Source organism: Protopterus annectens, chromosome 5.part0, assembly GCF_019279795.1.
Source record: "Protopterus annectens isolate FY-2018-M chromosome 5.part0, PAN1.0, whole genome shotgun sequence".
Lineage (NCBI taxonomy): Eukaryota > Metazoa > Chordata > Ceratodontiformes > Protopteridae > Protopterus > Protopterus annectens.
Genome location: NC_056735.1, coordinates 1,472,191,509 through 1,472,205,773, shown reverse-complemented (window position 1 = coordinate 1,472,205,773; position 14,265 = coordinate 1,472,191,509). Strand labels below are relative to the sequence as shown.

The window sequence follows — 14,265 nt, the reverse complement described above, 5'->3', positions numbered from 1 at the left end:
CTTGCAGGGCCTCCTAGCCAGCCCCTAGTTCTTTGACTGCCTCCACCCTTTTCCTCAGCTTTGGGAATCAACCAAATGTGATAACTACAACAGTGAAACACGAAGAACATAGTACAGTTGTGTACACTTACCATAAATGTAGATGTTCGAGTGTATTCACTGTTGCAGTGCTGGTTTCCCTCCCTCCATCCCCCTTTCTTCCCTTTCCTTTCTAAGGGACATATTGGTATTTACTTTCTACTGGTGGGGTTCTTCCACCAGAACTTGGCTCCTACCTGAGGGCTGCTGACAGGTTAGGGCAAGAAAAACTGATGTAATGGCGTTGGATGCATTACTTTATACTACTGACAACCTGACATCAGTCCTGAAGCAACAGCAGCCGACACAGAAATACTAAGCCTCTGGTATTCGGGTCGGCCGAGGGCTACACTGGCAGGGATAACCCAAATGGGATGACTGCAACAGTGAATACACTCAAACATCTACATTTATGCTAAGTGTACACAACTGTACTTTATTCTTACTAGGCTAAGGCCAGGCTTTGGTCCTGCTGCAAGCGTCTTCTTTTGTTGGGAGCCATGTATATTGTGACTGCAGTAAGTACAAAAGTAAAGAGCAGCTGAACAGGAAATTCTTGGCAGCCCTGGCAAGTTTCACTTGTTCTGAGTGGTTCTAATGCCTGCAGGTCTTAGCTCAGCTGTTAGAGAATGTACTGATCTACAAAAACTGTCATTGTAAATGAATACATTTAATTTACAAAACCTGCAGTAGCAAACCTTCTTACTTGATGGATTTTATCCAGCATTTTTTTATTTGAAGTTCTTTTGATGCATACCCTAAATCAAATGAATTTTAAAGTCATACATGTTGTAAAATTTATATTTCTGTTTAGATTTTTGACAGCCTGAAAGTCTTGTATTTTATTGGCTGAAGAGGCTTGCTTATTTGACAGAGCTATATTACAGTGGTCTGCAGCAGTAAAGTAAAGCTCTGAGGGGAGTCATGCCCAAGTACTTCTCTTATGTAGATAGGTACCAGAAAACTTAACAGCATGGATGCAAGAGAAGCAGTTAAGGAAGTGGACTTTCTGATCATTTTTTTCTTGGTTTTCATGCAGAGTTTACAAGTGCATTTGCTGTATTATATTGGGCATTGGCATAATAATTAAGGTCTTTACAGTCAGAAGGTTCAAGATTTGATTCTTATCTTTGAAATGGAAATTGGTTAGGCTTAAAGTTGCCACAAGGACAGCTAGCCTAGTACTAACCTGTGTAATTTTACATTACAGTTTGTCAGTATAAAGTCTTTCATTATGTCATGATGCTATGCCTTAAAACCTGCTAGTTTGTTGGAACATAATTTGAATAGTACATTAAGTAAGAATGTATGACTGGATTTTGCTTTGCTGTTATTGGTTTGTAGGTTAAGTTTGAGGCTTGCTGCCCTTGTAGGCTATTTTAAACTTGGACAATTTCCCTTTTGGTGCTTGAATTAATCTGTTATGCTTGCTGCTAGATTAGCCTTACCCATCCCATGGTCATTAATTATATATTAACTTTTAGTGAGAATAACTGGGATCATGCCATAGATAATTTGAGGGTATCCATGTGTGGGATAAAGCTTTTAAAGATGCCTATGTCCATTAGTATTACAGGAGGCAGTCCTGGGGTGAACTTTCCAACACTCATCCATAGATCCAAGTTGCACCTGAATGTGGCCAGGGTGAAATTTGTGAATGAAGATTCTGTTCCAGAGAAGTGGTATCCTCAACGAGTTAAACCCATCCCTCCAAAACATTCAGTTGATTATTCAGAATAGGTTCAGATCCCTTGACTAAGTATTTCTGATGCCATTTGACTTGATATGCAGTAGGTCTATCAGTACTGAGTAGGAGGATGCCTTGTATGCCAGACACAGGTTACCTGTTAGCAATATGTAGTTTACATAGCGTGGTGACAGGACTTTGAGTCAGTCCATGTAGGACAGTTTGATTAGGCCTTGTATCCTTTTAGTAAGGAATCTCTGTGGGCCTTCCTTTTGTATGTTTCTGGACAGATACATGCTGAAGGAGGCATTATAAATCAATGACTGGCTTAATGAGGGCTGAGTAAAGGGGAACAATGACATCTCTGGATCTAGACACTATCCCTTTGTTTATAAGCTGGGCAATGTAGGTTCATAGGTGTCTACTAGGCTAATGGCCTTGGAGCCTTTACAAGCCTAGCCCATAGAAGTGCCCCGGCATCATGCCGCCCGATGTTAGTTCCAAGTGCCTCTATCAAGTAGAGCCACTGGAGTGATCCCTGGAGTAAACTTTCTATTTCCCATCCACTCATCAAGATTTCTCTTGAAGAGGGCTAGTGAGGTGCTCTGCTTGACATGTATTGAAGTCTGTTCCAGGGCATGGGCAGCCTCTGGGTTATAAACCTGTCTTTCCAGCATGTTCTGTTGATTGTGGTAATGAGGTTGAGGTCTCTGGAGCGTGTGGTGCAGAGGGATTGGAATTTCTTTAGATGTAGCATTTCTAACAGAGCTTGGTCAGACATGGCTTTGTAAGTCAAGCAGAGATCGGCTCCTAATAGACGATATGAGACAGAGAATAGCTGGAGTTTTTTACGTCTGTCCATGTAGGACATATGTTTAAGGCCTAGGATCCTCTTCGTGAGGTACTTTTTGTGGCATTTCCAGCTGTTGCATGTGTCTAGTGAGGTACATGCCAAATGGGGGAATTATACTCGAAGATTGGCCTAATTGAGGTAAGAGTAGAGAGAGATGATGACCTCTTTCTTCCTGGATGCAAAACCCTTGGTAATGAGATGTGCCACATAGAAGGACTTTCTGACCACAGTGGCAATGTGGTGGTCGAAGGAGAAGTTGCTGTCAACTTGTGTCCCCAGATCTCTTATAACACCTTCAGTGTTCAGTGGGCTCCCATCAATGTGGTAATTAATGGGAACTGAGTTTTTCCCCAAAGGGGATGACAACGCATTTTTTGGCATTAAGCTTAAGGCCATGGTTTCGACACTAGTCATTGGCCTCAGTAAAGCCTTTCTGTAGGATGTCTACATCACTTGGGAAGTTAATAATGGCTCCCAGCTTGCAGTTTTGTGAACTTGGTCAGCCAGAGTCCCTCCATGTTGGCTTGGATTTCTGAGAAGTAGATGCCAAACAGGAGAGGACCCAGGACTGATCCCTGTGGGACTCCACTCTTGACTGGTCGTCAGTCTGACTTGGAATCAGCTACTTTCCCACTGTGGGTTCTCTCTGTGAGCCAGTTTGCAACTCACCTAGTGATATAGGGGTGATGCCTAGTTTAGTGCGTTTATGAATAATTCCTGAGTGGGGAATGGTATCAAAGTCCTTGGCCAGATCGACGTAGGCTGTATGAACTGCCTTGCCCTCATCCACAGCTCTGGTGACTGACTCAAAGAAGTCAACCAGGTTGAGCAGGCATGGCCGAACTTTCACAAAACCAAATTGTGTGAGATATATAGTTTGGAGATTCCCTATATCCTTGTTAATTAGATCCACGATGATGCGCTCCATAGCCTTACATATCAGACTCATCAGGCTAATGGGGCAATAATTCCCAGGGTCTGTAGTCGCTCACCCTTTATGGAGAGGGATAACTGTAGCAGTGCACCACCGGTAGGGGCAAAGTCTGAGGTGAAGCTGTGATTGAACAGGGCACACAGATGTGGTGCTAGTTCACATTGTAGTTTATGTAGAACACATCCATGGATTTTGCCGGGTCCCATGGAAGCTGTATTCTTGGCCTTGGACAATGCAGCTTTAACCTGTGCTGCAGTAGTGCTGGGTGCCTTGCATTCCTCTGGTATTATGATTGGTCCTTTGGAGGGGGGGGAGAGTGGGGTAAAGTTGGCACTGAATCTGTCGGCCAGTATGTTGGCAATATCTGTTGGCAAAGTATAGGAGGTACCATTGTGCAGTTACTCAGAGCAAACCTGGGTATTGCCGTGGAGATTCTTGATATAACTATAGAAGGCTTTGTGGTTATTTTTAGTGTCTGCCGCAATTCTGCCTTCATAGCTGGCTTTAGAGGTTTTGATGAGGGATCTCAACTTTTTGTTGAGGTTAATAAGGGAGTTTTTCCAGTCTTGGGACTTCGCCTTTTTTCTGCAACAGTTTCTTCCTTCTGTTGTAGAATTTATTAATGGCAGGGGATCACCAGATTGGTTTCCTTTTTTTTGGAGGAGAGCGTTTTGGTTCTATTGGGTATGGCTAGTTCCTTGCATTTATGTACATGTTTGTACAGTGCATCGGTATATGATTCGGCAGTCCAGCATCTATTTTCCATTGACATGGGTGCAGTGAAGTTAACTACCTCTGTTTTTAGGAGCCCAAAGTCAGCTTTGGAGAAGTTTTTCATGGTAGTTACCTTTGCGGGGGGGGGGGGGGGTGACGTGGATTTCCATGGTGATTTGTCTGTTGTCGGATCTAACCAGGGAGGAATAGACTATTGGTGTAGAGCAGTGGTTGCTCATGTTAGTAATAACCAGGTCAAGCATGTTGCTTCCTCTAGTGGGGGTAAGAATGAGCTGGTCTAGGGCATTGGAAATGATGAATTCTGGGAAGCATTGGGTCAATGTATTGGTGCATGAGTAGTTTTCTCAGTTGATGAAGGGGTAGTTGAAGTCACCTAGTATGAGAGTGTTGGGTTGGACCCTAATAGTTTCCAGGGTGGTTAGGGACGTGGAGTGAGAGTCTTAAGACATGGTTGGGGACCTATAGCAGGCTACAACCTGAATCACCACCTTACCCAATGTTAGTTGTACCTGAAGTATCTCAGATGCTTTGTGCTGTGCTACTAGTCTGGAGGTGTGCATGTCCTTTATGAATATGGCAACACCACCTCCTTTGGAGCTTCGGTCCATGTACTGGGGCTGAAAGGTGTGGGAAGAGTTATAGCCTGGTAGTGCAGGGGTACTTTCTGCTGCTTTAAACCAGGTTTCTGTTACAGCACAAATATCAGTGTTCTCCATTTTGAGGAGTGCTTCGAGCAAGTGCATCTTGAGGTTTAGACTTCTGGCGTTGAGCAGCATGACCCTCAGATTACATTTATTTATAGCTGTTACTATGGTAATTTGGTCTTTGGAACATCGCCTAAAAAGGCACTATAGGGGTGGCAAGAGTCTTAGCCAGTATCCTGAAACCCAGGGGTGACGGATGTTGGCCATCTCTGGCAAAGCATCGAGGTCTGTCAATCATGCCATCCCAAGCACACATATACTGGATCCTCTTAGAATGACACCAGAAACTTAGCCAATTGTTGGTCAATCATTTTCTGCTTGTACTGCGGTATCATTCTGGGTGACGGTAGGATGCTGCTCAGGGCTAGGATCATACCTGCCTGGGCCACTTAATCCGAGAACTCCTCCATGTGTCTTTTCATGTATTCCATGGGGATGTGTCTCGGGTCATTCACACCCACGTGGACATTGACAGAGTCATACATGTACTTGTTGTGGAGTGACCCAAGTGTGTGTTGTGTTGGATTCTGGCACCTGATGGACAACTGACTGTTACCTTCTCCTTAGTCAACCTAGTGAGTGGGACATCAGGGTGCCTCACTATCGAGTCACCTATGATTAGTGCATTGGGCAAGCTGTTTTGCATTAGGGCTTAGGTTGAGGGGCACACTGTGTAGGTGAGCTATGTGTTTTGTGGTTTGTGCTGTGTTGTGGTGGTCGAGTGCATTTCTGCCTTGGAGGTCTCTGCTGTTTGGGTAGATTTCTATTGAGAGCCTCCGTGAAGGTGGGTGTGTGGTTTGTGTTTTTATGTGAGAGCTGTGATGGTGGGTGTTCTGGAAGGCTATGTGTTGCATGTGGTGTGGTGCAGGTGTTGACCTTCTCGTCTTGACCAGCTATTCCGGTCTTAGCTTGAGAGTGCAAGGTTTCCAGTTTGGATATATAAGTGCATCTCTCACAAGTCTGAGTGTTGGGAGGTAAGAGGAGAGGGTTGTCTGTACATGAGGCAGTTGCTATACTGCCTCAGAATGCCCAAGTTAACCAGATTTAATAGGAGAAAGCACAGGCAACTGACCTTTAGACATGCCAGAAGGGATGGTCATTATTACTAAGTACTGGAGCTGTTTCCTTATATATTTCTTTTACAGGAAAAATGTCACTCAGGGTGTCCGAGTCTGTACAGAGCACTGCCAAACACTTGAAGGGAAACTAATATGTAGACCATGAAAATTTAAGGATGAAGTATTTAGGTAGATATTCTGAAGTTAGAAAGAAATCAAGCAGTATTTAATGAAAAATAAAGAATTAGCTTGTCAAGAATGATGGAAAGAGGGAAGTCGCATTAATGGCTACTGCCTGGCTACTTCTAATGCTGGTCTCAGCACAGCTTCACTCTGTTGGGATACAATGCTCCTTTGCTTCTTCTCTCACCAGAAGCAAAATGTTATGACCAATCCCAAGAAGACAAGCAGACCACGTCCTGTTTGGTGATCCACAGTCTTGTCCCAGATGATGCAAGGGTCTGCAGGCTAGTAGCCTTTTTCTGGTAGATGCCTTGAATACCAGACCAATCGGGTACGTTAAGCACAGACACTCACTCTCCAACCAGAACGAGTCCAGAATCCATGCACTCTGCTCCTACTCTCACCAGGATCAGAATATAGGCACAGATTCCAAGCTGTTACATATAAAGCAGTTATTAAGCTTTCTGGTGATCAGCAGTCTCCAGGAAGTAATGTAACCACTCCTTCTCTCACCATGAGAAAAAAGAAGCACTAATCCCAAGATGACTACTAAGCGGCAGAATGTAGGCTCTTCCATAACTGATGGTCTTGCAATAGATGCTTAAAGGTAAGATGAAAACATTGGTTTATCCTAAACACTGCAGTGTGCACTAGAGGAGTTAGATGTGAAAGTAGGTAACTTAAGTTTTAACTGTCTAAAATTTTTAGTGGAGAGTCATTGTTTTTAAAACAGCAAGATAGATTGAAAAGGGGTGGTCACTTTTGTATTCTGGTACTATGGAATACAATAGGATGGCCAATAAATTTAAATAGTTGAAGGGGAGTGATTTCACAAAATGATAATTTTGTGCTTACTCCCACCAGCCAGTAAAAGAAAGGAAATGAGATGTATAGTCAAATTAACGTAAGGGGCAGGCAACTAGAAAGACAGTGGAATTTAAGAACACAACCGTAACTGGGTAGAAGGGTGGGAACATTTTCTGTTTGACTCACAAGAGACGGAGCTGTGGTCTCTCCAAGTTTTAGTATGCAGTTAAAAGCAGAATGCAAGTGAAACACAGTGTAAAGAACACAAATCACAGTATACAAAATAGAAAAAGGCAAATAAAGTAATGCAAAATACAACAAATAAAAAGCAAACTAACCTTTCCCCTCACAGCAAACTGTAGCAGAGTCTGGGTGAGCCTTTCGAGTAAAGAAAAAATAGAAGGACTTTCTTATGACAGTGGACACATGTTAGGTCACTATCCACATAAGTTCTCAAATCCTGAACGACAACGCTTAGGGGCATATTGTCAATGTGCTAGCTCCTTGTAGCAGAACACTTCCCAAAGGATACAGTAATGCATTTATCTATCTATCTATCTATCTATCTATCTATCTATCTATCTATCTATCTATCTATCTATTTTGGTATTTAGTTTCAGTCCATGATTTTGGCACCAGTTATTTGTTTAGGACAAACCTTCCTGCAGCATGGCCAAGTCTTTAAGGGATTCAGTAATTGCTGCTAGCTTGCAGTCATCTGCAGACTAAGTCAGCCAGGGTCCTTTGGTATTGGCTGTAACTTCAGAGAAGTAGATGTCAAATAGGAGACGTCGAGCAGTGAACCCTGGAGGACTCCACTTGTGACTGGTCTCTTTGCGTAGATAAGACGCAGGAGATAAGCTATCTGTGAGCCAGTTTGCAATCCACTGGGTGACATAAGGGGTTATTCCCAGTTTATTTAGTGTTTTTACAATGCCTGAGTAGAGTATTGTCAAAAGCTTTGGCCAGGTCAAGTTATGCTGTGTATACCATTTTACTTTCATCCATTGCTTTGGTAACCTTTTCTAAGAAGTCCCCCAGGTTGAGTAAGCATGATCTGCCCTTAAATCCAAATTGAGTTGGGTCCAGTAGTTTGGTTGTTCCCCATGTCCTTATTGATTAATTCCATGATAAATCTTTCCATGGCTTTGCATATGAGGCTGGTCAGACTTATGGGTCAGTCATATGTAGGGGAATGAATGTAGCTGCTCTCTCTAGTCACTTGGTACAAAACCTGAATGGAGGCTGAGGTTGAACAGTGTATTTAGAGGAGTTGCTAAATCGTGCTTCATGTTATTTAAAATGCATTCAGAGATATTGTCCTATACATATATGGACATAACATAGACCAGTACTAAGGAAAGTGTTAAAGAAGACCTGCTGCCATACTTTGTATATTATGAGACAGTATTTGGATATTTGGACATACTAAATAATGTTGGAGGATTTTTGTACTGGGGCTACAGGGATCAGTAACAGGAGCTTCTTCTTAAGTTGCTGTTAACATGACATTTTTTTTTTTTTATCTTGGGTCTATGCCAGTCTTGTGCTTAAGGTTGCACGCAATGATGAAAGAAGAATATTTTCATGCCCATGTAAGACTGTATTTTTAAAAAAGCAAATATTTAATTAAATTTGTTACTTTATTCTTTTGCAGAATTCAAAAGCAGATCCAGAGGAACTTTTCACAAAATTAGAAAAGATCGGCAAGGGTTCTTTTGGAGAAGTTTTTAAAGGCATTGACAATCGGACTCAGAAAGTTGTTGCAATAAAAATAATTGACTTGGAGGAAGCTGAAGATGAAATTGAAGATATTCAACAGGAAATAACAGTGTTAAGCCAATGTGACAGTCCCTATGTAACAAAATACTATGGATCTTACCTTAAAGTAAGTTATTGCCATCTTCTTTATACATAAGATAAGTAAAGGTGGTCATTATTGTGCTGATTGTTGACTTTTACTGTATTGCTATACAAAGGATAATAAGCTGCATCCAGAATACAGAGTCATTAATACGAATCTGCTGCTGCAGACTTTGTAGGGATGGTTTTCATCGTGTTTCACTGTTGCAGTCATTACATTTGGGTAATCTGCTGGCAAGTTGCCCTCAGTCGGCCTGATTAGCAAAGTCTTGGGTCCTGCGTCGGTTGCTGTCCCTTCTTCCATGACATCAGGTCGTCAGGGGTATAAAACATGCAGCTGACGCCATTACATCAGTCTTTCTTGCCGCGCGGTGCCCAAAGCAGAAGCAGTTTGCAAGTGCTGGTCAGCCGACTCCTGAAATTTTCGTTTTCAAGTTTCAGAACCTGAAGTCTTCAACTTAAAGCTAAGTACCCCGTTGGGGAAACTTTTTCTTGCTTCTTACCAGTGTCAGTAAAAGTTAATAATCGTATTACTTGTGGGAAGCAAATATCTCATAAGGATTTTCATTTGTACTGTATTCCTTGCCTAGGCCCTGACCACAACATACTTTGCTGTCGGTTTTGTGCTTTATTTAATCAGTGCACTATCCGTCGTCAGTACATTTTTGCTTCAAAATATTTTGGTTCTCTGTTTAATTATCCAGAAATTATGTCGGTCAGCCATCTGACTACCGGAATACCGAACAAACTCAAAGAAAAAGAAACAGGCCGTTGAGGTCCAAAACTGCCGACGACACTTCTCCTAAACCCGTCGCCATTTCGCTGGTACTCAGTGAGGCGCTTCCGCAGCCCCTGATAACCGCTACTTCTGATTTGCAGGCCTCTACTGAGACCCATTCGGAGTCCGGTATGCCGCGAGATGCTTCACATATGGAACCCGCGGATGTCTCTACCTTGGATGGGTCCGGGGCCGCTGAGCAGGCACCGGCTTCTGAGGGTGTATTCAGGCCTACAGACTTGCATATTAAACCAACTCCAACTTCAGTGCTAAGGCCTAAATCTCGATCTATGTCTAAAAAAACTGACACCCAGGCCACATGTTCAGGCCCCTATGCCAAAAAAACAAATGATCAGAATGGCTGAAGAGTTAATTACTCTAATCAGGGTTAGTCAACCCACCCCCCACCCCCACCCCACCCCTCCAAGAGGCCTAGGATTGAATTTGACTATGAATCTTCTGAACAGGACTCTGTTTCTTCTGACTCTTCTAATGATCTGGATTTGTCCATACCTACTTATGAGGACTCTGATGCAGAGGATTCCATTCCCTCTGCTTCTCCACCTGAGGATTTCTCTTTTGGGGAAACTTTACATACCTTAAGGGAGCATTTCCACTGGGAAAGTCAGGATTTCTCTGAATCCCAAAAGAGGCTTAAGGATTTCCTTCTTCTTCCTCAGCATAGGCCTTTGGCTATACCTCCTGTACTAGATGTTGATGATGTGTTTTCATAATCCAGTATGGCCCCTGATTCCTTGCTTCCAGCCCCTAGCAAACCAGACAGGTACTACAGGGTTCCTGAGTCCCACAAATTCCTTTTCAAAAATCCTGTTACCATTTCTCAGGGGCCCAAGGGCATTAAGGCTTCTACTGCTAAAAATCCTACCCCTTCTGATAGAGACTCTAGGGCGCTGGATAGATGGGGTAAAAAGGTTTACACTTCTGCAACCTTAGCAATCAGGGCTTTAAACTGTCAATTTTTATATGCTAAAATATCAACAACATATCATGGGACTGCTTAAACAAAAAATGATGTTGATTTCTGACTGTGTGGAGAATAAGGATTTGCAGGATTTATTGCATTCAGCTGAACAAGTTGACAAACATACGTTGCAGTGTGGTTTTGATTCCTTAGAGGCCTCTGTTACTGAGGCTGCTGTTACTGGGTCTGTGCTTAGAAGGCATGCTTGGCTCAAGGAGCAATCTCTGCCTGATCATGTTAAAGCAAAACTTTTGGATGCTCCTTTTACAGCAGGACCACTTATTTGGCAATAAGGCTGAAGAAGTTCTAAAAAAGATGGAAGATAAAGCTAAATCTATGCAAACTGTGAAATATTTCTTACAAGTGCAACCTCCTAGATTTAGTAGGCATTGGCCTACTAAGAACTGGTCCTTTCCAGCTCCTTCCAGAGCCACTACGGCCAAACAGACATTCCAAAACCACCAGTTTCAGTCCCAAGGGACTTTCAGAACTAAGCAATGAGGTGCTTCCACTTCCAAATCTGGAAACAACAAGGCACCACCCTATGGTAAGCAGTCTCAATGACTTCCCTTTGAAATTGCCAAGCACTTACCTCTTAGCCACCCCTTTGGGGGGAAAACTGGCTCTTCATTCAAGAAACTGGAAACTTATCACCCAGGACAAATGGGTTTTAAATATAGTATCCCAGGGATACAGATTTCATTTCCACACGCTGCCAACTCCAAACGGGTGGCCAGACCTGCCCCCAAATCAGTGGGCAGAGGCTCAGAAACAAGTACTTTCCTCTTCTGGTACTAGTTGAATTGCCCCCATGTTTAGGAGGGAAAGGGACAAGGTTTCTATTCCAGACTTTTCCTGGTACCCAGAGAAGACAAATCATGGCGTCCAAATCTGGACCTGTCCACTCTAAACACCTTTCTGGACATTCCAAAATTCAAGATGCTGACTCTTCACCAGTTACTTCCTATGCTAGGCAAAAATGCCTGGTTGACAACTCTCTACTTAAGAGGCTTACCTGCATATCCCAATCAGGGAATCTTGCAGAAGATTCCTACGCTTAAAAGCAGGCTGCATGCATTATCTGAGTTCTGCACTGACCTTTGGCTTGTCTACTGCAGGGTGTTCACAAAGTGCCTGGCTCCAGTAATTGCATTTGCAGGCAAAGAAATATTCAGATATATCCATACCTGGGCGATTGTCTAATTCAGTCAGAAAACCAGGCCATTCTTTTAAAACATCTGGTGTTTGTAAAAAGACTTCTAACTTGTCTAGGGTACACCATAAACAAAAGAAATCTCAAATGATACCCTCTCAAAAATTACATTCCTGGGTGCAAGCTTGAATACAACTGCCCAGATGGCTTTCCTTAAGCCAGAAAAGCAAATTCATTTGGTGACGTACTTCAAACAGGCGGCCACAAAAACCTTGCTATCTGCAAGGCAAATACTGCAAGCCTTGGGGTTCATGGCTTCATGCATTCTTCTAATTCCATATGCAAGACTGCATATGAGGAAACTTCAGTGGTAGTTGAAAAGTTTATGGAGTCAACATTGTCACAGCCTGGAAACAATGATTCCTATCATACCTTGCCTGCGCCTAGAGTTCCTATGGTAGGCAGAGGCCTGCCACCAAAACAAGGGACTGCCATTCACACCATCCCCTGCCTCCCAAACCCTAACTACAGACGCATCAGACTATGCATGGGGGGCTTATCTGGCAGGGAAGTGCATTCATTGCAAATGAAGCCCAAATCAAATGCACCTTCATATCAATCAAAAATTAATGCTAGCTGTACAGAATGCACTGACAGCCTTCAAGGACTACCTCCATCCAGGACAATTACTGATAAAGATGGACAACACCATGGTTATGTGGTACATAAACAAGCAGGGGGGTACACATTCCTACCCCTTCTGCAGACTAGACATGGCATTGTGGAACACGGCCTTGCGCTACCAAGTACAACTACAAGCTCAATTCCTGCCAGGAAAGCAGAGTGTTCTGGCAGATGAACTAAGCATAAATCTCATGGACCCTCATGAATGGAAACGGGAACCACAGATTTTCAACATGTTAACACGCAAATGGGGGAGCGCAGACATAGATCTTTTTGCCTTACCCCAGAACTACCAGTTGGACAAAATTTGCACAAGAACTCATCCCAAAAAGCCTGGAAAGTGGATGCTCTGTCCTTCAGCTGGAAATACCCATCAGTCTATGCCTTTCTCCCTCTGCCTTTGCTCTCCAAAGTTCTACTAAAAGTCAAACAGGACAAGCCAAAAATAATTTTGATTGCTCCAGACTGGCCTCGCCAACACTGGTACCCACTCCTGCGCAGTGTGTCACACATTTCTCCGTGGCACCTGCCTCAGACACCTTCTTTACTGTCTCAGCAGGAGAACCAAATTCTGCACCCTCAACTCCAAACATCGAATCTTGCAGCTTGGCTAATCACTTAAATTCACTCTTAGCATCCCTCAGCAAACTGTGATGGATGTCATTTTGGAGGATGTCATTTTGGAGGCGAGAAGACCTAGTACTAGAAAATCTTATGCTGACAAATGGAAAAGATTCTGTGCCTGGAATCAGTCTCAAGGGATGAGCACAGCAGTGCCCAGTTTACCTCAGATTTTGCAATACTTAACTGAGATGCTTCACAAGGGCCTGTCTTTTTCTTCCATAAAAATCCATGCCTCAGCCATTTTCAGCTCATTACAACACAGACCACCCCTTCTCTCATCCTCTTTTAAAGCAGTATCACAGAGGGGTCAAAAACTTGAGACCACTCAGGAGAGCTCCAACCCTGCCTGGGACCTTAACTTTGTATTGGGCTCGCTCTACCTCCTTTCAAGCCAGCTGCAACTGCAGACTTAAAATTTCTTTCCTGGAAAACAGCCTTCCTTTTTATCAATCACTTCAGCTAGAAGGATATCTGAATTACAGGCTCTTATGGCAGTGGAGCCTTTCATCATCTTTCATGCGGACAGGGTGTCACTCAGGACTAATCCTTCATTCATGCCCAAGGTGGTATCCAGTGTGGGTCTAAATCAGTCCATTCATTTGCCAACTTTCTTTCCCAATCCACAGAATAAGGGAGAGCGGATTCTGCATTCATTAGATGTATATAGACAACTTAGATTCTACTTGGACAGGAAATCTCGAAGAAAATCTGAACAACTGCTGGTAGCATTTGCTGCAGGGGCAGAGGGGAAGGCTATTTCAAAGCAAACCATTTCTAAATGGATAAGCCATTGTATTCATTTCTGTTATAAGCACCATGGAAAACCTATCCCCCAGGGGATCAGATGTCATTCCACCAGGGTTGCATCTACTTCAGCAGCCTTTCTCAGAGGTGTTCCTGCCAGGGATATTCTAGAAACTGCTACCTGGAGTTCAGTTCATACTTTCACCAAACATTATCACTTGCCAATTTTCTCTAAATCCAGAGCTGGCTTTGCCACTGCTGTTTTGCAGGGCCTTATAGCTGGTCCTAATGCTGTATAAATCCATCCTCCCAACCTTAGCTTTGGGAATCTACCCAAATGTAATGACTGCCACAGTGAAACACGATGAACGTAGTACAGTTGTGTTCACTTACCATAA

General features: G+C 43.2%; 1 protein-coding gene across 1 annotated transcript in view; it reads left to right on the top strand.

Moving 5' to 3' along the window:
* The window catches only part of LOC122802388 (serine/threonine-protein kinase 24), a 1,288,879-nt gene that overhangs the window by 322,287 nt on the left and 952,327 nt on the right, over positions 1-14,265 (top strand). Inside the window, exon 2 of the mRNA XM_044072014.1 lies at positions 8,697-8,927. Within this exon, the coding sequence (XP_043927949.1) occupies positions 8,697-8,927 (231 nt within the window). The remainder of the gene's footprint in view (positions 1-8,696; positions 8,928-14,265) is intronic.